We start from the raw sequence: 23,485 nt of genomic DNA on the forward strand, positions 1-23,485 counted from the left end.
GATGCCATTACTTCTGACTTCACAACCATAACAATTGTCATAGCTATATTTATTGAGTGCTTACTCTAAGCCAGGGACAGTGCTAAATATCTTACTTGTATTCTCTCATTTACCACCCAAATCCAGTGAGGTAGATACTCTTATTACCCCCATTTTACAGAGGATACTGGGCTCAGAGAGGTTAAGCAGCTTGCCCAAGGTCACACAGCTAGTAAGTAGTAAAGTAGAAATTTGAACCTGTGGCTGTTTGGCTCCAAAGCCTATACCCTTGTCCAGGATTCTGGGCAGTTCCCCATTCCTTCTAAGTAAAAGGAAGAACAGTGAAACTACGAGACTGTGTGCATGTGTCTAGCTGAAGTTCCTCCTAAGATGGGCAGTGTCTGGATGGAGTTCGTGATCAGTCCTCACTGGGGGACTCTGGGAGCCAACTTCAGGCAAGAGACGAGCGTGGTCTGAACTTAGCCCAGGAATGAGGCCACATGGTCCTCAAAGGAACTTGGAAGGGCTCATTGCAGGTTTTCATTCTCAGCAGTCTAACCATATCCCCCTACCACTAAGTCTTGTTGACTCTTAATTTGCTTTTGCAGCTGAAGCAATAAATGTAAAGGTTAAGAAAGAAAGCTTTAGGGTGTAGCTGATTCCAAAGGCTCTGCCAATTTACCAGCTGTGTGACATTGGACAAATTACTTAACTTCTCTGCACAGCCACAAGAGCCCCACCTGCAAAACGGCGCATAATAGTACCGAAACTGCCTGTCAGGGCAGTTAGATGATGCATGTCTTTGGGGCTAAGGGCATGCCTGGATTTCAGTTGTACGACTATGGGCCAGAACTTTGACCTCTCTGTGGCTCAGTTTCCTCCACTGTTAGGTGTGGACAATAGCACACCTTGTATAGTTACCTTATGGGGCTACTGTGAAGAGGAAATGATATGTGTAAGGTGCTTGGCGCTGGTAAGAGGTTAGCATGATGCCAGACCAAACTGGGTTATAAATATTAGGTTGATGCAAAAGTAATTGCGGGTTTTGCCATTCGTTTTAATGGCAAAAACCGCAATTACTTTTGTACCAACATAATAAATGTGACTTTAAAATCAAAAAGCTCATCATTCAGAGATACAGGCCTGGTTGTCAAAGCAAGACCTATGAAGCCTGCAGCCCCTCCCAGGCCTCTGAGGGGTGGCATTCAGCATGAGTCTGACCTGAGCTGTGACCCTTCCCCAGCCCCTCCTCTCTGCTCCTCCGGCAGTCGCCGAGCAGGGGGCTGGCCAGCAGAGCCATGATGTGACGTTTGAGCTTCCCCAGGCAGGGCCTTGCACAGGAACACTGGCGAGATCCGGTGTCAGGAAGAAGTCCCAGGTCAGAGGTGTGATGCCCAGAGACTTGTCTTCCTTCAGGGACCTGAGTGACCCCTCAATGGAAGAAAGCAGCCCTGGCTTGGGACTCAAGGGCTGGGGCTAGTGGTCAAGGGTCTCGTCAGGACCACTTGCCCCTCCCAGTCCAGTCGCAGGTCACAAGGCCCAGAGCCACAGGCAGGGGAGCTGCCCAGAGGGCTGCAGCCGGAGGAGACTGGAGTTTGGGAATTCTGTGCGAGCTTCCAGACAGCACATTTCCTTTCTGCATCTCAGTCCCTCACTCAGAAAATGGGGCTGCTGACTCCTACTCCAGCCTTTCAGGGCTGTTTTGTGGCTCAAATGAGAAAAGGTAAAACAAAGCCCTGAGAAGGAAGAAGGACTGAATGTCAGCCACAGAGTGCCCCCAGACAGGAGCTTGCTTCGGAGTAGAGACCAACGTGGGGCCAGCCTCACCCCAGGACCAGCGGGACACCCACCTCTAAGCTGGACGGAAGGCAGAGTCGGGGGACCTGTACCTGGTGGGCAGCGTGGGGGCTGTAGTCTCACTCTGGGGTTCCGGCCTCAGTCTGCAGGAAGCAGTAGATGCACTGACCAACAGATGAGCCCTGCTCCAGGGAAAAGCTGCCACAGCCCCCAGCCTCAGGACGAAGTGTCAGGGTACTTGGATGGGGCGGTCTCCTGAGCTAGAAAAGAAGCCCTCAAGGTCAGGGACAGCAGGTGACCTTTACAGCCTTCTGCACAGCAGCCATGCATAGCTGGTGTTGAGCAGGTGTTGAAAGCGGGCATGAGGGAGACACAGCTCCAGTGTGCCAGGATACAATCTTCTTTACCCCCTCATACTGCACTGAGCCGTGCTTCCAAGTGCCTGCCTTCTGCTGAAGAATGAGAAAAATAATTCTGAGGAACTCAGCCACTTCCTGCTCAACCCTTAGCCTTTCAGGTTCTCATCAGCTGTCGAGACACCATTTCCCTCTCTCCCTTTCCTTCACCCAGAATTACAGCTGGGTGGGGGAGGGGCACGGGGGTGGCCTAGCGCCATCTTCTGTCTGGGTTGTCGTTCCTCTTGCCAGGGGCTGGGCATCACCCTCCATCCCCCTGGGCAGAACCCTGCAGCCAGGTCCCCCATGCCCTCCTTGCCTGTGGCCTTCTGCGGCCATTTTCCTGGGCCCCAGGCTGCTATCCCCCATTCCAAGGGATGTGGGACTCTGGCATCAAGGGAGCTGCAGGGGTGGTAAGGGGATCTCCTGTCCCTCTGCCTGCTCAAACCGTCTCACCAGAGCCATCTCCACGAGGGCTCCAGGCCCCAGGCATATACCCTTACCCATTGCTAGCTAGGCTGGGGAATGGCTTCCCTGGAAACACAGGACTGCATCGGGAAGGAGAGGAGGCTGGAGGAACTTTAAGGCTTTGTTGGGAGGAGAAAGGGAGAATGGACGCAGAAGAGGTAACCAAGAAAGTCTGCTACTTAGGCACACCCTCCTGCGTCCACAGAGAGGAGTGACCCCGGGTGCTGGGCATCTGAGCCTCCCCCGTCCCACCAGCCCTCAGGCACTTGCCAAACAATGCAAGGAGCAAGGAAGTGAAGGGGGCACCTCCAGATTGAAAGCAGGGGTTAGCCAAGGGCAGAGTGTCAAGAAGCCCCTGGAACCAGACCAAGTGCCCCGCCAGGCTGCCAGGTGTGAAGTCCACTTCCATGGAGTTTACAGGAAGGTGGCCACTCAGGTTGCTCTCAGGTGGCTCCAGGGGTGGCAGTGGCATAGCTAGTAGTGTGGGGTCCTCTGAGGACCTCCTGGGGCCAGGGCATGAACTAAGCTGGAGGGGATCTTACTGGCTCCTGTCCCTTCCTTGCTCGTACATTCCAGTCTCTCTGCCAACCTTAACAGCTGAACGGGGATGGGAGAGAGAGCTGCAATCAATGCTAGTCCCCATGCCTGGTATGAGATGTGTCTGGGGAGTCCAGGACACCCAGCCTCTCCACCTCCGTCTCTGCCACTCCCCAAGGCTAGACTCAGTCCTGCCTGATTAGTTAGAAAAGGGTCCTCCTGCTTCGTCTACTTGCTTCCCCTGAGTCTCACCTCCAGGTGGCTCTAGTTTCCAGGATGACTAATAGGTTCCATATCATGTGCCAATTTCTGCTGATTGATAGTGGCTGTGTTGCAAAGAATTGTGAAACCTTGTCTAGGCTCATTAAGGAGCTGTGATTGATTATCAGTGTCAGCCATGAGTGCAGGCACAGAGACTGTAGGTGTGTGTGATTTAAACTGCTGCCCACTTCTCCCAGGACCTGTTACACCCCATCAACCTGGGCTGGAAAGGTCTGGGGGTGTCTTGTGGCCGAGAGATGTCATCATAGGACAGATGTGAGCTGTGGCGTGCTGGCAAACGCTTAAGAAGTGGCTCTTGGGGTAAGGTGGGGCTGCTTTGTAGCTTTTGCCAATTTCTGTGGTGTGAATACTCCCACCATGGCCAATTTCCAGCTGCCAGTGTGAAGTCACTGGGCGCCAAGTTAGGAAGAGATGCCCACAGTTGGCTCTTGCAAGACTGCACAAGTTGGCTCTGAGTAGTCAGACATTTTTCCTAAGAAATGTAAAGCTTCTCAAAGCTTTGCTAATGGTGGGCTGTTCTGTGAATAGCACTAGAACAGGATTCAGGATCATTTACCAGCCGTGAATAATAGGCAAGTTGCACCCTTCTCAGAGCCTCAGTTTTCTCATCTATAAAATGGGAGTTGGGTTGTGGTGAACTGTGATATAACGAAGTGCTTTATCAGTCACAAAGCATGATTTGTCAACCATGCTCCCGGGACATCAAATAAGTTCAGATGGTCTACCCAGAAATCTGCCTCAGGCTTCCCTAGAAACTCAGGGTTTGGGCCGTAGGGCTGTACGTGACAGGGCTTGGGTGTTCTCTTTGAAGTTAACCCCAGAAGACACAGGCTGCCTTAAAGCTCACCAGTGTCCCTTCACAGGCCATCATGCCTGCCCCTGACAAATTGCTTTTCATGGTTTTTAAAGTTACTCGTGTTTCCCTTCTTCACTGCTCTTTGAGGCAGAGGCTGTTCCTTTTATTTCTCCATGTGCCTCCTTCAAGCTTCGGGGGCCCATGGTCCTGGGAGGCAGGCAGACCTGGGGCCAAGTACCAGCCCAGTGATGCATGTGTTCTGCAGCCTTGAACGCACCATAAACTCTCTGGGCCTCAGCTTTTTCATCTGTAGAGTGGGAACAATAACCAACAATACTTCACTGGGTCACTGGGCAGACCGAGTGAAATAAGGGTCTTAGCATAGCGTCAGGCACAGAGTACATACTCTATAGATGAATAACAGACAAATTACTATTTGTCCTAATGAGGTCTTGGGTGGAGGTGGAACAGGCCAAACTGTAGAAGAATGGGATCCCAAGAGTTGGCAAACCACAGGTCGGTGAGGCCTGGGCCATGGGTGAGGGCGTGCGTCCTAGGGACTGAGGCACGGGAGGAGCCCCGAGGCAGGTCTGGTGCCATTAGTCCAGCATGGGGTTTCTCATCCTTAGCACTATTCACACGTGGACTAGATGAGTCTTTGTGGCAGGAGGCTCTGTGCATTGTCTTTTTAGCAGCATCCCTGGCCTGTACCCACTACAGACCAGTAGAAGCTTCCCAGTTGTGAAATCAAAATGTCTCCAGACGTTGTCAACTATCCTCTGGGGAGCCAAATTCCCCCGAGCTGAGAACCCCTGCTCCAGCAGGCAGAGTGTAACCAATATCATTAGTCACCCAAGGTCTGAGGGGAGCCCATGATGCACAGCACCTGTCCTGGCAGAGATGGGTGGGTCTGGCATGTGGCAGAGCTGGTGGCAGGTGGTCAGCTGCAGGCACCAGGAGGCATGGGTGGGGGCTAGGACCCCAGCTTCTAGGAGCCCAGCGGTCAAGCAGGGTCAGAAGATGGTTCAGATGACACTGAACTTGGGAGCACCCTGCCACTCTTGATGCCCTCTGTCCAGGACCAGGACTGGATCCAGAGACTGGGTGGCACCAAGTCCAGGGTCGAGGGGGAGGGGACTTACCTGACCACTTTAGAAGGGGCTGAGGGCCCGGCTGCCCCTTCCACCCCTGAGAACTTCATGACCTCCAGCCAGGAGAACACAGGCTTTGCAGCAAGAGAGACCAGGTTCAAATCCAGGCCCTACCATATGGAAATAAAAGTTAAACAATCAACTTAAGCCAGGCATGGTGACTCATGCGTATAATCCCAGCACTTTGGGAGCCCGAGGCAGGCAGATAGCTTGAGCTCAGGAGTTTGAGACCAGCCTAGGCAACATAGTGAAACTCCGTCCTTACAAAAAATACAGAAATTAGCCAGGTGTAGTGTGTAGTCTCAGCTACTCGGGAGGCTGAGGTGGGAAGATTGCCTGAGCCCAGGGAGGTTGAGGCTGCAGTGAGCCGTGATTGCACCACTGTACTGCAGCCTGGGCAACGGAGTGAGATACTATCTCAAAAAATAATAATAAATTAAATTAAATTAAATTTTTTTAACCTTAAGAATCAGATGCCATCATCTAAGAGCAAGGTGACCACCTTAGGCAGGTTGCTTAACCTCTAAGCCTCAGGTTCCAAGTCTATGGAAGGGGTGATAATGCCAACTTCACAAGGTTGTTATAAAGACGAAGTGCGGTGTTATAGTTACCATGCTTAGCACTGTGTCTATGTCTGCCGCATAATGAGCACTCAGTAAATGTTGATTGAATGAATGAAGGAATGAAAAAATGAATCCTCCTACGGCAAACCTTTCTCCCTTAAACCCTCATGTTTGTTTTAGTTCTCATCACTGGAATTTCTCTGGCTTTCTAACATAGGAAACTGTTGGCTTCTCAGCAGGAGGAAATGAGTTATTCATCTCTGTATCATCAGAGCTTTGCATCAGGCCTGGTAGATAATAAGTGCTTAAAAAAATGAAGTTTTCCTTCCTCAGAGGACAATGAGTATACTTTATTCATCTTTAGCGAGCCATAGCCCAGCACAGTGACTCACACAGTAGGCATTGTTAAGTGTTTGTTGAATGAACGAACATACAAAAAGTGGTTGAAAAAAGGCACGACCCAGAATGCTACCCCAGAATTCTTCATGGGGGTCCATCCCTATGTGTCCATTTTGGGGGAGCATGGCCGCCTTGCTCGGAAGAGGTGGGTCAAACCCCGGCGGAGAACAGTAGTGGCCTCAGCAGGAAGCTGAGGCAGTGCGTGACAGACATCAGCAGGGAGGTCTCAGGCAGAATGTCCCCACCCTGGATGGCTGTTGTGACCCTCTCTGACAGCCCTGCTTGCGGGCTGCTTAGCCCACCTGAGGGGGCTGGGACAATCTTCATAGTTCTCCCTGCTGCAAGAAACAGGTTCCTCCTGAGGAAGCAGCAGGTGCATGGGTGGAGTCCAGGTGTCTTCCTCCTCTCTCAAAATGTGGTAGTACGGGCAGTACCTCAGCAGGATCAGCATGAGATATGGTGTGCTCTGTTAGGAAGACCCCAGGATGGGGAGTCAGGAGACTGAATGCTGGTCTCACCGCCATCACCTGCCCACAACATGGCCCTGGATGGTCACGAATCTCCCTGGGCCTCTCTCTCTCCATCTGTACTGTGGGGACTTGGTAATGCCTTGGAGTGACTCCATCCTTTGGTGCCTGGCCAGGGTAATGGGCACAGCCAAGTGGCCCACATGGGAGAGCAACTAGTGACATCAAGGCACTGCTAGATTTCGCAAAGCCATCAGCTCCCCAGCATCTTAGAGCTGCCAGGCATTGAACACAGCATCAGGGGAAGCATCTGCTTGGAAACCCAGGGCTGTCCCAGTGCAGGCCTGTTTGATGAAAATTGGCAGGGGCAGGACGGGAGTTGGGTTTTCCAAGGCACCTGAAGATTTTCCAGTGGGTCTCATGAAGACCATCCCTAACAGGGGAAAAAAGTTGTGTGAGAGAGAAAGTCTTCTTTTATAGCACCTGTATAGCTCTTCCCCTTCTATGGCACAGCATTAGCTCACAAAGAGGATTTTCCTGTTTCTGAAATCCCTGTAGGGGACAGGTATGGGGAGTGGCAGCCTGGCTGAGCTTGGAAGAGCCAAATTCCCTTGCATAAGACAAAGGTGCCTGTAAAAGACAGATGAGAGGGTTGAGTCTAGAGAAGGGGGCTGGAGGCTGGCCATAACAGGCATCCCAGGGGCAGGTCTGGAGAGGACTTGGTCTGCAGGCAATTGCAGGGTCGGAGATAGGTTGCTTTCTGAATGAGAGACAGAGACAGAGGCACTGTAGAGAAGGGTCCAGAGCTCTACCATTTACTAGCTGCACGGCCCTGGGGAGTCACTCAACCTTCCCATGCCTCAGTTTCTTCATCCGCAAGGCGGGAATGATAGAACCTATTGCATAATGGAAAACCCCTCGAATTGTGCCTGGCACCTAATAAGGACCATAGAGGTGTATGCAGTGACAATGGTGGTGGCAGTGGTGGTGATGTAAAAACCCTCAAAATCTTCAGTAGAATTTATATCCTCCAGGGGTGGACCCAGCAAACTGCTCCTCCTGCTACCCAGCTGAGCCTTGAGTCTTGTGCCAGCTACCTGGCTGCATCTGGTGACACCTATGCAGCCGAGAGTGCTAACAACAGGCCGGGCTGCCCTCAGAGCTCCAGTCTGTGTCACTGGGGACATCTCAGAGCTCTAGCCTGTGTCACTGGGGGCCTCACCAGAGCCTGCCACAGTGGGAGCCAGGGCCCCGTCAGGCCTGGCAGGCGCAAGGCATCTGCCCTCCATGTGGCTGAAGCATCCCAAAATTGCCACAGGCTGAATTTTGTCACCAGCCTGCTTCTCATGCAGAGGACATCTCCCCCAGCCAGGAGGCACAGATTTCCCAGCTAAGCTGGCCCCTCTGGCAGGCTGCGCTCAGGGGATATTTTCAGATTCTGGGTGACATTCCTCTGCCACTCAGCCTAATGGCTCCCAGATGCTCCCCCTGCTCTGTGCTCCCTCCCGCTTGTTCTGGGCCCTGCATGCAAGGCCCGGGCCTGGGGCTTGCTCACCCAGGCTCTACACCTCTTGACTTTTTCTGTTGCTTTTAATCTAAAACATTGTGTTCCTCCTTAACGTGATGGCTTGACAGAGGCCAGCATGAAAGAGGCTGTTTCCTCCTGGATGGTGACCAGGGCAGAGAAGCCGACAGATAAAGGAGGAGAGAAGGAAGCCGGCTCTGGGAATGGGAGGAGCACGGGGAAACATAGGAGCCTTTATTGGCCGAGCATAAAAGAAGCAACAGGAGTCGCAGCTGAGTTAACGTGGCCAGGGCACTAGGGGCCGGGCAGACACACCAGGCCCAGCTGGGAATCACCGGGAGGGTGGGGTTTCGTGGCTCATGTTCCGCAGAAGTGCCTTTCCTTCCCTATCTTTCTGGGACTGCTTTTCTAAACCTTCCCTCCCGCTCCCCACCCCTATTCCTTTTTTCTCCCTCTCGGAACACTTGAATTTGTCATTCTTGGCTGTTGCCAGTAATGAGATAGGGCTGCTGCTGCGGCCGTGGGAGGGAGGTGGGGAGTGGACACCAGAAAGAGAAAGGAACAGAGAGAGGCATGGAGGAGGGTGGGGCCGGAGCCCGAGAGGGGGCTTTGAGAAAGAGGCTGTGGGTGGCAGACCCCGGAGGGGTGAAGTGCCTAACTCACTGCTAAACAGAAACTAGGACGGGCCAATGGGCCTCAGGCAGGGTGCAGAGTGGCCATCCACGCCCGCCCCTGCCTGCCTGCTGGCCCTCCCTGACGTGCACAGTGAGGACACGGGCATGCTAATGATCCTCATCTCTACAGGATCTGTTATTTCCGCCTTTCTCAGTGTGCCTCGGTGCCCACTGTCCCGTGTTCTGCAAAGCAGCCTTGTACACAAGTTCAGGCAGGTCCCGTAGAGCCCGTTTTGTGGGGTGGGAAGCTGAGGCAGAAGGGCCACCGGCAGGTCCCCAGCAGGGCTGAGCCTGGGGCCCAGACCTCTGGATTTCTCATCCAATTATGAAAATATGGAGATGAAATAAAGGGGGAAGAGATTATATTGGTGAAAGTGGGCCAGGAAAAGACAAACTTCGAAGACCAGATGGAAACCCCTCCGCTGATGAATCCCTGGACACTGCTTCCAAGGCGGCCTCCCCACCGCCCCCTACAGCAATGACACTGACCCAGGCATTTTCTCTCTCTCTTTCAGGACCTCCTGTAAGTACTCAAGCCGAGGGTCTCATGCATCTGAAAGGCCTGTGTCACCTGCTGGTAATGGGGTTCTGGGTGGGGGCACTGAAAGCTGGGCCCCTGCTGTCTTGTGGGGGGCCTATGCAGGCTCCTGAGGGGTCCCTCCAGAATGCCTCTTGTGGGGAGGAGGCTACCATTTTGCTTTTCACCCACCTCTGCACCCCTCCAGGGCAAGACAATGGCTGCCCCCAGGGCAAAGCAGGCCCCAAATTTCAATATGAAAGAGTGGCTTTCCCTCTAATTAGCTCAGTTCCTTTGTCCCCAAAGAAGCTATTGGAGTCAAAAAAAAAAAAAAAAAAGCACCTGGTATTAGAAGAAAAGAAATAATCTCTCCTCAGTTCTGTCCCTTGAAAGGTCTCAGAAAACAGGTCATCGAGCTGGCTGCAAGCATGGTCTGCTCCAGGGGACTCACATACACACCCCTGAGTGGGGCAGCTCCATTCTGGCCACTTTGGGCAGGTGGTGGTGGTGATGGCAATGGTTATGTAAGAGAGAGTGGTGTCAGCCGGTTAGACTGGGAGACAGCACATAAATTATAGGCATCATGCCGCACTCCTTCCTGGCCTTGCTAGGAAGCCCAGGGTGGGGCGGGGAGTGGAGCCACTTCCAGAGAACCTGAGAAGAGCCCAAGGAGACTGCCTCCCTCAAGTAATGGATCCAGAGAACAGGAGCACCTGCCTTTGATATCCCAACAAAAGACCAGAGGGCGCTGGGGGAGCTGGAGATAGGAACTGAAAGGGCCTAGCCCTTGCATCAGATCTTTCTCAAGGTTGCTGAAATCAACCCTATCATCATCCCTTCCTTGGAGAAGTCATTTCCATAGTTGTTTTCCTCTTGATGTGTACCTGTGGGAGCCGCCTGCTTCATTTTTAGTAAAGGCCATTATTGAAGACTCCATTTGTGCCCTGAAAGGCCCTTGCACCCACACTGAGGATCCCATGGCCCCTGACACATCACAGTGAGGCAGGACCTGTCATGTCATTACTTGAAAGGAAGGATAATTTATTATGGCACGTTTGGTGCGTCAGATCTTAATTCCTATCATCCATCTTCCAAAATAAACTCTGCCATATAGAGCTTTCACCTGTGGGAAATGTGCTGCTTTTCCCTGTCTCATTCTGAGGAAGCCACAAGAGCCCTCAACTGCCCCCACCCTGCCTTGGGGCCTCCTGCACACACCTCACCCCCAGGGGCAGGATGCTGCAGCCTCCTGCACACACCTCACCCCCAGGGCCAGGATGCCAGGACAGCTCTGAGTCCCTGCCTGACTTGAGGGTCCTTTCCTCAGTAGGAATTTTGCATTCTGAGAGTTTGTGCTGGCCCGACCCAGGGACTGTTCCCAGACCCCTTTGGGTCTGTGCTGAAGGAGCCCATGAGGTGGAGGGGATGAGTCTTCACTCAGTCTCTGCCCATAGAGTGAAGAAGAAAGGCCCAGGTAGCTTTCCCCACATTCTGAGCCCAGCTCAGAAGAGGAGCCCTGAACCTTTGCCCAGTGCTGGCTGAAACCACAAGGCAGGAGGAGGAGGAAATGGGAAGCTGGCCTGGGCAGGAATCACCTCCTCAGCCCTGTTATCTCTGCTTCCTGAAAAAGAAGAATGCTGGTGGCCAGAGAGAGGGGCTCTGAGATGCCTGTCTGATGCCGTCTGGGTGTATCCTGGGGGCTGGCTCTGTCCTCCAACAGGAAGACCCAGATTTCTGTGGGCACAAGGTCGGCCAGTGCCTGAAGAACACAACTGTGCAGGATGGATTAAAGCTGCAGCAGGAACCATTTAGGTGGAAGCAAATTTTCAGCTACCACTGCCCCACCCATCATGCCCCTGGCAGACATTGCTAATCAATTAGGAGGCTTTTTAACATAATGCATTAGTCAGTTACTCCCAATCCATTGGCGTCAGTGCTCAAGCTATCTATTGGCCATCCCTGGATTCGATTTAAGGGAGAATTTCCTAATACTGGGAACTATGAGACTGAAAACAGATGACCAAGGGAAGTAGGGATGTATCTTTCTCTGAAGGAATATAGGGAAATATTTGCCAGCAGCTGCCAGGCCTTGCTGAATATGATCCTTGCTGAAATAGTAGCTAACACTTACTGTCTGTTAGACACTGTTATGTTTTTATGGAGGCAGTGTAACATAGTGATTATGAGCATGGGCTCTGGGGCCAGACCAACTGCAATCAAATCCTGGCACTGCCACTTTTTGCTGTGTAACCTTAGCAAGTCACTTAACCTCTCTCTGCCTCAGTCCCCTCATCTGTAAAATTAGAACAGTAATGGTGTCTGCTTCATATGGATGTTGTAAGGTATATGTGTGTATGTGTGTGTACTGTATATATATATTTTTTTACTTAGGATATACTCATTCATTTAATCCTAAAAGCATAAGGCTTCCCTAGATGATGCCCAAAGGTTTTTTGCAAACCTTTAATTTTTTTTTTCTTTTTTAGAAAAGAAAAGAAAAAACTTTTTTGGGTGAGAGAGTGAGAGGCAGGGTCTCACTCTCTCACCCAGGCTGGGGAGCAGTGGTGCGATCAAAGCTCACTGAAGCCTCAATCTCATGGGCTCAAGTGGCCCTCCTGCCTCAGCCTCCCAAGTAGCTAGGACTACAGGCGTATGCCCCCACACCTGGCTAATTTTTTTAATTTTTTTTTTTTTTTAGAGACGGGGTTTTGCTATGTTGCCCAGGCTGGTCATGAACTCCTGACTTCAAGCCATCCTCCTGCCTCAGTCTCCCAAGTGGCTGGGTAAACCTTACATTTTAAGGAAGAAATTATGATTTTGTGAATTTTTATTAATGAATTTTATTGTTTTATTTATTTCTACCCCATCTCATTCCAAGAAACATTTTAGGGGGATTGACAAGCTACATAAGGAAACAGAAGGTGAGGGGTGGAGAACAGAGGCAGGAAAGCAAAGGGAATCCAGAGCCATGGCACTGCAACATCCTGTGCAGATGAGCCACACGCTTGGCTCTGAGCTTCTCGGTGGTCAGAGCAAAGAGGAAAGCAGAGCTTTGGCAAGGGTCGGGCTGCAGTGAGGTAGGAGCGCGCCTGATGCTTGGGCGAAGCACAGTTTTTCCTGAGAATGGGGCCTGAAATAAGTTTCCCTCATGTGTCCTCGTAAGGGTGGCACGATGTGGATGATGTCGGTTGTAAGGACACAGTAAGCAAATTGCCCCTTCTGTTCCTATTCAGAGTAGACCCACTGCATGAGGATGGACCCTCCTCACCCTGGCGCGTTCCCTTCCCTGGGATGGAAGGTCACTGCCCCACTTCTCAGCCCACTCTGTGACATTAGAGGACAGGAAGTTTAGAAGCAAGAGGAAGAGGGCATTGGTTGAGCACTAAAGCTCTGGTTTAAGGGACGCAGTGCCTGGGCTGTCCTTGTGGGGGCCTGGGAAAGCAGGAGTGTTGCCAGGTTCCTGGTATCCGCAGGCAGATTCATTCATTCGTAAATGTGTCTTGAGGATTACTGAGAGGTCCACATTGCTGAGGCACTGGGGACACATTCATGAATGAAACAGGAAAGTCCCTACCTCAGGAGCTCACATTTTAGTGCTATGGGACAAAACCAACAACATGGCGGGATGGCAACTAGTCCTGTCCCCATGAACGCTGTAGCCCCACATTCCCCAAGGACTCCCCACCGACTGGCGGGTGTCACTGCACCACCATTGATGGGATGTCCTCAGGAACAAACGTTAGAAGGGGTGACTTACTCCTGGTGCTGCCTGAACTTTTCTCAGCAGCCCTGCAGGGATGGACTTGTCTCCCAGGGAACACCCCAAGACCTACTCCTGGTTCTGCCTTTGGTTTATGGGAACAGTGGGATGTCTGGAAGGAGAGAAACTGTATGTGACAGCAGGGTCTCTGGAGGGAGAAACCAAGGCCAGCCCCATGCCCGTCTCTGGCCAGTCCTCCTCTCTTCTAATAATCATAGTAATAGCTGCATTTATTTAGGATTTGCTATATGCCAGCCGCTGTGCTCAGTGCTTTACATCCATTCTCTCATTTGATCCTAACAGATAGGTAATGATTATTCTTCCATTTTCAAGATGAAAACACTGAGGCACAGAGAGACCAAGACACTTGCTGAAGGTTACCCAAGTAGTAAGTGGCAGAGCCAAGAGGTGAACACAGGTGGGCTTTCTTCAGAGCCAGAACTGGAAGGAAGCTTTATAAGCCTTAGCGATCAAGGCTCCCCCTTCGTTTTGTTCATAAAATAACAAAGGCTTACCCAAGTGGCATGCCAAGGTCACACAGCCGGTTGGGACAGTGTTCAACAGTTAGGTGTTACGATACCTGCCTGACCTATGTAAACGTCACTCTTCATTTCAGGGTCCCACTGGAAGACCCGGACTCCCAGTAAGTCATTTTTGTTTCTTCTTTCCTTTGCATCTCTTTTACGTGCTCTTTCTCAGTCTGAGGACTGGCTAGGTTAGGTGGCTGGTTTTTCTCCAGGTGTATCTGGGTGACAGGCCACTCTCCAGAGTCCCTGATCTATAGCTTAGGGTGAAGTCACCTCAGCTCCTTCCTCCTTTGAGATCTAGAGAGGACCCTGCTGGGGCATCTTTAGCTACAGCCCTTGGTGCGCCTTTGCCCCAGGCAGACAGATTACAGCATGCAGATCCTTCCAAAGCTGCAGCTGACTTCCAGACTGATGACCCTACCATGAGCAGCTGCACGGATGGGCAGCCCACTGGCACACTGACTATCCCCCTGCATACCAGCTGACATTCAAACCACTGTTCCTTCTATGCCTGCTGATAAGAGAGCGGACTCAAAAACTTTGTTTTCCCTCAATTACCATGTCCCAATTCTAGAGAGGCTGTGCCAAGTAACCATGGGGACTCTGGGACAAAAAAGATAGCCATCTCTTATTGAAACTGTAAGAGAAGCCAGGTACTGCATTTATCACCTTTCACACATTCAGCTTGTTCAACACCTCAGTGAAATGGGTATGATTATAAACCTGTTTTATACATGAGAGTCAGGAAGGTAAAATAGTTTGTCCATCTGTCCAAGCTTCAGGTGGGGACCTGTTAGAGGCCCGTATCATCACACACCATTCCATACTGCTGTTGCTTGTGGTCTGTGCTCCACCTTCAAAATCCACCTTTAAAGTCTTTTAAGACATTGCTCTGTGGAGTCTAGCCTGGGGCATGGATGAGTTGAGTAGTGGGTATGCGTACCGGGTATGTGTACCATGGGCCCTCAGATGTGGAGTGACCCAGGTAAGATGCTGCAGCCGGTCAGGGGGCCGGAATCGGGTATGGAGAGCACCCTGGCCTGAGGCTGGCACCAGTCTGCCCTGTCTCCCTGTACCAAAGGCCACATCCATGAGATTCCAGACCCTTATGTTCCTCCCTCTTACCTAATGACTCCCCTTTTAGACATGGATTATACTGTAACCTTTGAACTAATCCAACAGCTTCTAAAATTCATGCCTAGCAGTGGCTTTCTTAATGAAATGCATGTGGGGGAATGTTCAGACTTGCAAATGGAAACTCTCCCAGTAAGAGCCCCAGCACAAAGGAGGACGGGTGAATCGGTCCCATGAAATCCAAGGAGGGGAAACATCAGATGACCGAGGGGAATGTGGGCAGACTTTGTTTTTTTCTTACAACATCCACCTTTAAAAAGCATTTAGGGGGCAATTGACAGAGCAGGGGCTGCTGCACATAGTTTCCAGTCCCTGGCCATTCCACACCCATCCCTAACCCAAGCATTTTATGGCCAGGACTGCAAAGAGCATTAGTTTTAAAAAAGAAATGAAAAAGAAACCAAAACACACAACCTGAAATATCATTCAAAAGCCCAAGAGTGAGTGGACCGTGGGGCTGCCACAGCCGACGACCCGCCCTGGCCTGGGGTCCTTCGCAGGCAGAGCCAATTTCGGATCCACGGGTCATGGTCTTGTTGATGCTTCCGTATGAAGGGTCCTAGGAGTAACACTCAAAAAGACTGTGGATGTGAGCCCCTGGTGTACAAAGCAAAAGGTGTGGAGTACAAACATGCTGATGAAATTCACCTGCCCACGGCTGTGCTAGGCTTTACACAAGCAGATGCCATTTATTCAACATCAAAGGCCAGGCACTGGCCACATGCTTCTCAGAGACAGCATCATGTGGCATCCTCCCAGCAACCCCATGAGAAAGAAGCTCTTATCACCCCCAATCCACAGAACTGATGCTCAGAAAGGTTAAGGGAAGAGTCAGTGCTTCTAATCTGCACAGCTACCCTGCCATTCTTTAGCAAAAGTGAAACATTTTACTCAAAGCCACCGTTGGTCTTGACCTTATGTGTTAATTTTAAGAGCCTAATTTCAGAAATAGTTGCTTCTCTCTGGTGTGCCCCACATACATGGTGGATGCTCATTGTTCCTCAAGGCATTGTGCCTCAGTGGGGTTAGCAGACGCAGAGTCACCCGAGAAATGCCCATGCAGTCCCCTCCTGTCCAGCAGGCTGGACAAACCACCTGATTCTCCGCACCCTATTGCTTTCCATCCTTCCAGGCTCCTAGCAAACTCTAGGCCCCACCCCAGGTTTTATGATGTCTGCATGCATATGATGGCAAAAAAATATTTTCTACCAAAAGGGGGAGGAACAAAACTTAATAAGCAGATTTCCAGAGTGAGATGTAACCCCTGGCTACAAAACAAAGCATTTCCCTTGGAGCATCTGCAACTCGTGATTCGGCTGAATCCACGTGGCTCGTGGTCCTTCCTGTCAGTACTGGAGGTGGCCGAGAGGAGGGAGGAGTGGAGAAAGACTCCAGAGGTTGCTTTCTCAAACCAGGGGCTGGGAGGAGCACTGCTCTCCAGCTCTGGCAGAGACAGACCGAGGAAAGTGATTCACCCATCTGTCACATGGGAGCTGCCAGTCACCCTGCTCTGTGCCTTGAAGTTGTGTTTGATAAAGATGAGGCACATCCTGGCCATGGCTGGAATTGATGCAACAGTGAAGTCTAAGGGAGCAAGGGCCTTGGAAAGGCATAGGGAAACTGAGGCCCAGGCTGGGACCAGACTCCTCCTTCCGTGCTCTTTCCACAACACTCATGCCTAAGTACACATAGCCATAGCAGTGGCTGCTTGCTGAATAGTCCTTGGGAGCTGCATAGGGAGTGTAGCTACATGATGCTTGGGCATCATACGGGATGTCGTCCCCGCTGCAAACTGGGTTAGCTGTGCCCTAAATCAGGTGCACAGTTTGCCTATAGGGTCCTTCACATGCTAGCCTGGTTCCAACCACATCTGACTGTTTCTGCCTCCTTCATCATCAGGGGGACAAAGGTGCCATTGGGATGCCTGGACGTGTGGTGAGTTGGCCCGTTTGCACCTGCTCAGGTGGCCATTGCTTGCTTCTCCATGCTGGCCTGTCCTCTAAACCATGGCAATGTGCTGTCTACCCCAGGCCCAAGGAGGGGGTCAGCACTTTCCCTTCCCCAGGCCCCAGTGTGCTTTAGGGAGGGACAAGAAAGGAGAAGGGAAGTTGTATTCCGGTCCTTCAGACCTCACAGTATGGCACTACTCTCCAGAGAGCTGCCACAGCAAAGGAAAAACCCAATAAAGTTGCATGAACAAAGCCCTTTGCCAGTCACCTGCTGGGAACGGCAGGAACAAACTGAGCCTCGACATTGGGAGGACTGCCACTCCGCCCCCCAAAGCTGGCAGCTCACCCTTAGATTCACAGCTGCTCCTGCAACCACCCCTCGGTGGAGCCAGGGTTCCCAGGGGCCTTCTCTGCAGACAGAGATGCACTAAGAGATGGTGAAGACAGGGCTTGGTCTCAGGTGGCACCTCCAAGTCCTCACGAGGAGGCTGAGAGTTAAAACATTCCTGTTTCTTGCTGGAAAGTGAAGATAGAGAAGGGGAGATGAGAACGTTTGATGGAGGGGGTGTTTCCCAGAAATGGGAAGGCCAGCCTCAGTTCCTGAGTGTCTACAAAGGGCTATAAAGGCAGTAGTCTAAGGCAGTGATGGCCATGCCCCACCCTCACCACTCCCCAGCCTGGGCTGGGACAGTGGCCTCAGCCACTCTCCCCATGTGACTCCTAACTTCCCATCAACCTCTGCCTCGCCTGGCTCCCCAGGACCCCTGACCACCCCCATGTCATTCTCAGCTTTGCCTCAGAATCTCATGGGATTGGCTGTAGGAGTGGGTGTAGCATCCTTGTGTGAATTTGCTTGCCTGGTGTGAGTCTGCCGGTGCTCAGAGGTTGAGAAAAGGCATCCAAATGATAGCTGACCCTTGCTAGTGCTAACTGCTTGCTGGCGTTGTGCTAAGAGCCTTACGTTAGCTTACTCAGACTTCACAAGAACTGCATGAGGTAGACACGGTTTCCACCCCTACTTTTCCGATGAGAAAACCGAGGCTCAGAAGCTAACTGTCCTTCCCAAGGTCGCACAGTCAGGAAGTGGCTGAGCAGAAATCTGAACCCAGACAGCCCAACTCCAAACCTGCGCTCTTGATCCTGACAATATTACTACTCCCCACTAACCACCTACCCCCACTGGCCTTGCAGCTCTGAGGAGGGTCTGATCCTTAGAATGAAGCCCCAGAGGCCTGGGATATTTCAGAGTTCAGGGCAAGTGTTCCATGTCACAGAGCTTTGCTCTCCCCAGCGCCCACCCAAGGCCTGTCTCTGGAGGCATGCAGGCTGGGAGCCCTGGGCTGCCCCACGAGAAGCTCTCCCACCACTTCCCAGAGCAGAGCACGGTGGAATTGCTGCCCGGCCCTGTCTGTTTTCTTCCGTTCTCTAACTCCAGATCCTGAGTCCTCCCAAGCCGTCACAGGCTCTGTACAGAGCAGGGAAACGTGATTCAACCATCCTTTCCCAAGGGCCTGCGCATGTGGACCTGAGCCAGTCACCTGCGTTCCCATAGCCCTCTGAGCCCCTGTCTTCCAAATGAAGATGTTGAGACTCACTGCACCCAAAATAGGGTGGAGTTGGGTTTTGTGCCCAAGCCAACTGTGGGACCCCAAAGTCCCTGCTCCCAGGGAAGCTTCAGGAGCCTCTCCCCTGAGTGCAGAGACAGGCCCACAGGGAAGGCTGCAAAATGCAAAGTGGCAGCTCTGGGCCTTCCCGTCCTGTCCGTCCTGTCCTCCTTCTTGGGCCCTGTGGACACCTCCCCCCAGGAAGTGTCCACACTTCCCTCCCATAGCAGTGGGGGTAGAAGGAGGGGAGCTGCAGGAGGTCTCCCTACTTCCTTCTTAGCAGGTCTATTTTCAAGTTACTCTGGCTGCTGGTGCTATTTTAAATGAGACAATGGGCCCATTTGGCTGCCCATTAGGGGTCCTGGCATGAGCCACCTGATAAGCAGTGAGGTGGCCAGTAGGTGTGACATGCCTGGGTCATCCCTGGGGTTGACCAGAAGTGGCCCCACTGGCCTGTCCAGAGCAGGGTGGATTGGGACTGTCCATCTACTGGTCACTGTTGTTACAAGGGACCCTTGGCCGCCTAACCAGCCTCCTCTGCATCACTGACCCGTGCTCCATTCTTCCAGAGGTGTGTGTCCTGCCTTCTGGCCTCCTGTGATTCTCCACGCCCCCTCCCTCCACCTTGCCCGGCCAGGTCCAAGGACTCCAGGCTTGTCTAGCTTGGCAAAGCTTTGTTCTTGGTGTTCAGCTGGACCTGCAAACCTCCTAGACACCAGCACCACAACACAGTCCTGGGGCAATTCCCCCGATCCCCACCCCAACCTCAGAGTGTCCTGGCCAGCTGGGGCCGTGGCTTCTGGGGAGGATTTCCTGACTTAGGTGGGATCTTGTTCTCTTTTCTCTATCTCTGTCTCTCTCCCATTGTCTGGCTTTCTCTCTCTCTCTCTCTGTCACACACACACACACACACACACACACACACACACACACACACACATGTACGTGCCTCAAGAGGGCCTCTTACAGCCCCAGCCACTGTTTCTCAGTTATCTGGAGCAGCTGCACATTGCAGCAGCGCCTTCCACATGCCACATGCTGTGCTTGTTGGACGTGGACCTGCCATGTGTCAGCATCTGTGTTTTGCTTTGTTTCTTATTTCACAGTGATTTCTTCTGTTTGGTTGTTGTGCTATGAACATGGATTCTCGTGTGGGTGCCTCTTTCTCATCCCCTCTTTTTTCTCTCCCCCCCTTTCCCTTCCTGCACCCTGTGTTGCATGTGGCTGCCCCAGGGAGTAAAGGGCCAACCAGGCGAGAAGGTGAGTCCACACTTTCCCCTTCTGCCCTGCACCCAGCCTCCTCCTCCAGGTGGACTCTTGATGGGAGGCTCTCAGCCCTCCCCCCAATGAAAGCCCCAGCAGAGGATGCTGGCTGGGCCTGCTGCCCTCACTGCCTCTCACGGCCCCGTTTCCTAACAGCTTCCATAACATCGGGCAGCAGTCTTGGGATTCCTGGGCGGCGGTCCCAGCTTTCCCAGCTGAGGAGGTCTTCCCTGCCTTGCCCTGCCCTGACAGCATGAGGCCTCATCGCTCTGGCCAATCGCTATTTTGTGTAGCTGGAACTGCCCAGGGGGACCCCCGAGGCTATGGAATAGAGCCCCCCTGGGAAGTCAGAAATCCAGAAGCCATCCTGGAACATCAGCCCTGGGGGGTTCTTGAGAGATTTCTGAGAGCAACACTTCTTTTTTTTGAGATTGAGTCTCGCTCTGTCACCCAGGCTGGAGTGCAGTGGCGAGATCTCGGCTCACTGCAACCTCCGTCTCCTGGGTTCAAGCAATTCTCCTACCTCAGCCTCCCGAGTAGCTGGGATTATAGGCCTGTGCCACCACACCCAGCTAATTTTTGCAGTTTTAGTAGAGACAGGGTTTTACCATGTTGGCCAGGCTGGTCTCGAATTCCTGACCTCAGGTGATCCGCCCACTTGTCCTCCCAAAGTGCTGGGATTACAGGTGTGAGCCACCATGCCTGGCCAAGCACAACACTTCTAAAGAGTTCACTCTGCAGATGAGGAAACTCATCTGATGCCCAAGGAAGGAGCAGGGCTGGCCCAAGATGGCACAGCAATAGTGATGAGCAGGGGCTCCAAGCCAGACCTCCCGGTGCCCGGCTCTGTACTTCCCTGTCTGTAATGCAGTATTTCTGCAATAGTTTCCCATCTCCAAAATAACAATCTCAACAATTATAATACAGTTGCCATGTATTAAACACAAATTGTGTCAGGTGCAGGTTTAAGTATTTTGTCTGTTTTCCCAACTAGCACTGACATAACCTTTTCAGGGAAGCTTTAATATTCTCATTTACACGAGGCACAGAGAGGCCAAGTCACATGCCCCGGGTCACACAGCTAGAATGTGACAGAGATGGAGAGGTGCCCCAGTGTGTCTGACTCCAAGGCTGGGGCTCCTAGCTACCATGCTATTCTGTCCTCATATTGGAACTAGACTGTCAGCTCCACATTGGCATGAGGCTAAACTGCCTAGGAGAAAGACACATGACCCCTTCCATGGACCAGGCATTGTTTTAAGTACTTTACATTATCACATGACATCTTCACATCCACCCTATGAGACAGGCGCTATCTGTATCCTTACAGATGAGAAGACAGGCACGGGGACATTAAGTCACTTGCCCAAGGTCACACAGCTGGTGGGCAGCAGAGCTGGTCTTCAGACCCAAGCATTCTGGCTCTTAACCATGACACTACACCACCTTGTATAAAAATTATTGTATCATTGCCATGACATAAACAGTTACTAACTTGAAATCATCCCTCGCCTGCCTGTAAGGTATGACATTTTCCAAAATGCGTTTCCCGTAAGGGCAACAGAGCCGCTCTCAGCATTCCTGTTCACAGAGGAGGTATGTGGGCTCAGAGAGGTTTTGTGACTTTTCCTGGCAGAGTAGGACCTTGAACTTAGGGACACACACACGCACACATGGCACTTGTCTAGCTAGCTCAGCCACCCTTGACAGCACTTTGAGCTCATCATTCAGCAGCATCTGCCTTCCTCTCAGAGCTGACATTCTGCCCTGGCCTTCACCCCTCCATGTCATTCTGAAAGCGGGACTAGGGAATTTGAGGCAGCTCAACCTTTCAGGGTCAGGGATGCTGAGTTCACACAGCACGCATGTTGCTCGTGTCCCCCTCCTCTGTTTTCACAGCCCCATTCTCGGGCAGGTCACTGTTCAGCAGTTGCAGGGTGTGTGGCCAGATGGGTATTTGCAGAGGGGGAGCTGGAAAGCATCCTGGGCTGGGCCGGGGAGAGACTCAGGCCTGGGCAGCCTTGCTAAGTCTCCCCTCTCTCCCTGTGTCTCCCTGTTTCCCGCCACTCCAATGGATCCTGTTCTTCTCGCTTCCCCGGCCTGGGGTCCCACCACCCTGTCTCCCCGGAACCCCATGTCCTGTGTTCTCACTGACACCTCTTCTCCTTTCCCTCCTGCTGCTTCCCCCTACTACCTGCCCTTCCCAACCCGTTCTGAATGCTCCCTCCTTGCCCCTGTGCCCTCTGTGTTGACTCTGCTGATCCCCTCGTGGCCCTCCACGTCCCCTGGCATCCCTCTCCTGTCCCATGGGGCCGGCGTCCTGCTCCGGGCCCCCTGCCAGCTCCTTCCCTTTGGTTCCTCTCTTTCCCGCTCCTCTTCTCCATACCTCCCTGCCCCTCGCTCCCTCTCCCCCTTTCCTCTCTCCCCGCAGGGTTCCCCCGGAGACGCTGGGCTGTCCATCATTGGTCCCCGCGGCCCCCCTGTAAGTTGTTTTTGCTCTTCCTCGGGGTGTTGGGGGGATGGGTGAGTTGATGAAAAGGGCTTTTAGGCTGGGGATGAGGGGACAGCGAGGGCGGCTGTGCCCCTGGGTGGGGAGGCCACCGCATGTGATGTGGTCAGCCCAACCAGGCCTCGGGTGCCGATGTTGATGTTAAGGAAAGTGGCCTGGCTAAATATACCTAAATTACAGTCCCTTGGGAGGGTTCTGAGGGACCTGCCCTCTAGCCACGAAACTACAGCAGCTGCAAGGCGGGCCCTGCTGTTTACAGACAGAAGGGAGAAAGGGCTCGCTCTCCTCCGGATGGGGTGATCCGGCTTTCCCGGGAACCAGCCTTTGTTTCTGGAAGCCCATGGAGCAGATACGAGTCCGGGTTCACTGACCCAGGCACGCACCACTGGTCTTGCCAGAGGGCCAGCCCACACTCACCCTCACAGATGCCTCTGTGTGCAGTGCCGGGTCCTGTGTGTTCACTAGCACCCTCCACCCCGTGGCTGGGAGCTTGAGAAAACCAGCGAGGCTCCCCTCACATATGCTTCCTTAGGGACCAAAACAGGGGTGTGGGTGATGAAGCCAGCAAGATATCGAGGCTGTGGGAGGAAGGGCTTGTTATTTTCCCAGAGCCCTGAACCACGGGGCTTTAATAAAATCACCACACGTCAGGGTGGAAAGGATCCCAGGGATGGTCTAACACAGCCCTCTCAGAAGGGGAAACTGAGGCTCAGAGAGGGGGAGCGCCCTCCCATGTAGAGGCTGGGCAGGATTAGAACCGAGGAGCCCCAGCCTCACCACAGCAGCAGGCCGCCGGCTCCACCTTCTGCACTTTTCCTGACCCCCCGTGCTCAGTGAGGGGTGGGAGCAGAGGGCTAGCCTCTGGGAGACTGAGACCCACAGCAGAGGGAGAGGGGCCAGAGAACGAATGGCTAACTTACATCCAAGGGAGGGGGCCTGCAGTGAGATGAACAGCCAAGCGAGGGGTTGTGGCGAGTGCAGGGAGCTGAAAGGTAGAGCCAGTTTGAGAAGGAGAGCAGGGGCAGGAGAGCCAGGCTGGCAGACATGTCAGGGGCTGGGTCGGAGGCAGAACTTGAGTGGCCCTGGGCTGAGTAGCATGGCCTTTACAGCAAGGTTTTCTTCTGGGTTCAGACCATAATGACCACGCTTAACACTTCCTCTGTGGTGGTCTTATCTTAAGACTTTTACA

General features: G+C 52.6%; 2 protein-coding genes across 2 annotated transcripts in view; both read left to right on the plus strand.

Annotated features, from left to right (window-relative positions):
* Positions 1–10,748, plus strand: part of LOC129393219 (collagen alpha-1(XIII) chain-like) — a 67,111-nt gene extending 56,363 nt beyond the window's left edge. Inside the window, exon 3 of the mRNA XM_063607716.1 lies at positions 9,549–10,748. Coding sequence (XP_063463786.1) covers positions 9,549–9,916 — 368 coding nt within the window. The 3' untranslated portion in view covers positions 9,917–10,748. The remainder of the gene's footprint in view (positions 1–9,548) is intronic.
* A 3,179-nt stretch (positions 10,749–13,927) lies between these two features.
* Positions 13,928–23,485, plus strand: part of LOC100973165 (collagen alpha-1(XIII) chain) — an 87,173-nt gene continuing 77,615 nt past the window's right edge. The window contains exons 1-4 of the mRNA XM_008968922.4: positions 13,928–13,953; positions 16,871–16,906; positions 19,758–19,784; positions 22,219–22,269. Coding sequence (XP_008967170.2) covers positions 16,892–16,906; positions 19,758–19,784; positions 22,219–22,269 — 93 coding nt within the window. The 5' untranslated portion in view covers positions 13,928–13,953; positions 16,871–16,891. The remainder of the gene's footprint in view (positions 13,954–16,870; positions 16,907–19,757; positions 19,785–22,218; positions 22,270–23,485) is intronic.

The sequence above is a fragment of the Pan paniscus genome, chromosome 8 (assembly GCF_029289425.2).
Source record: "Pan paniscus chromosome 8, NHGRI_mPanPan1-v2.0_pri, whole genome shotgun sequence".
Taxonomy (NCBI): Eukaryota; Metazoa; Chordata; class Mammalia; order Primates; family Hominidae; genus Pan; species Pan paniscus.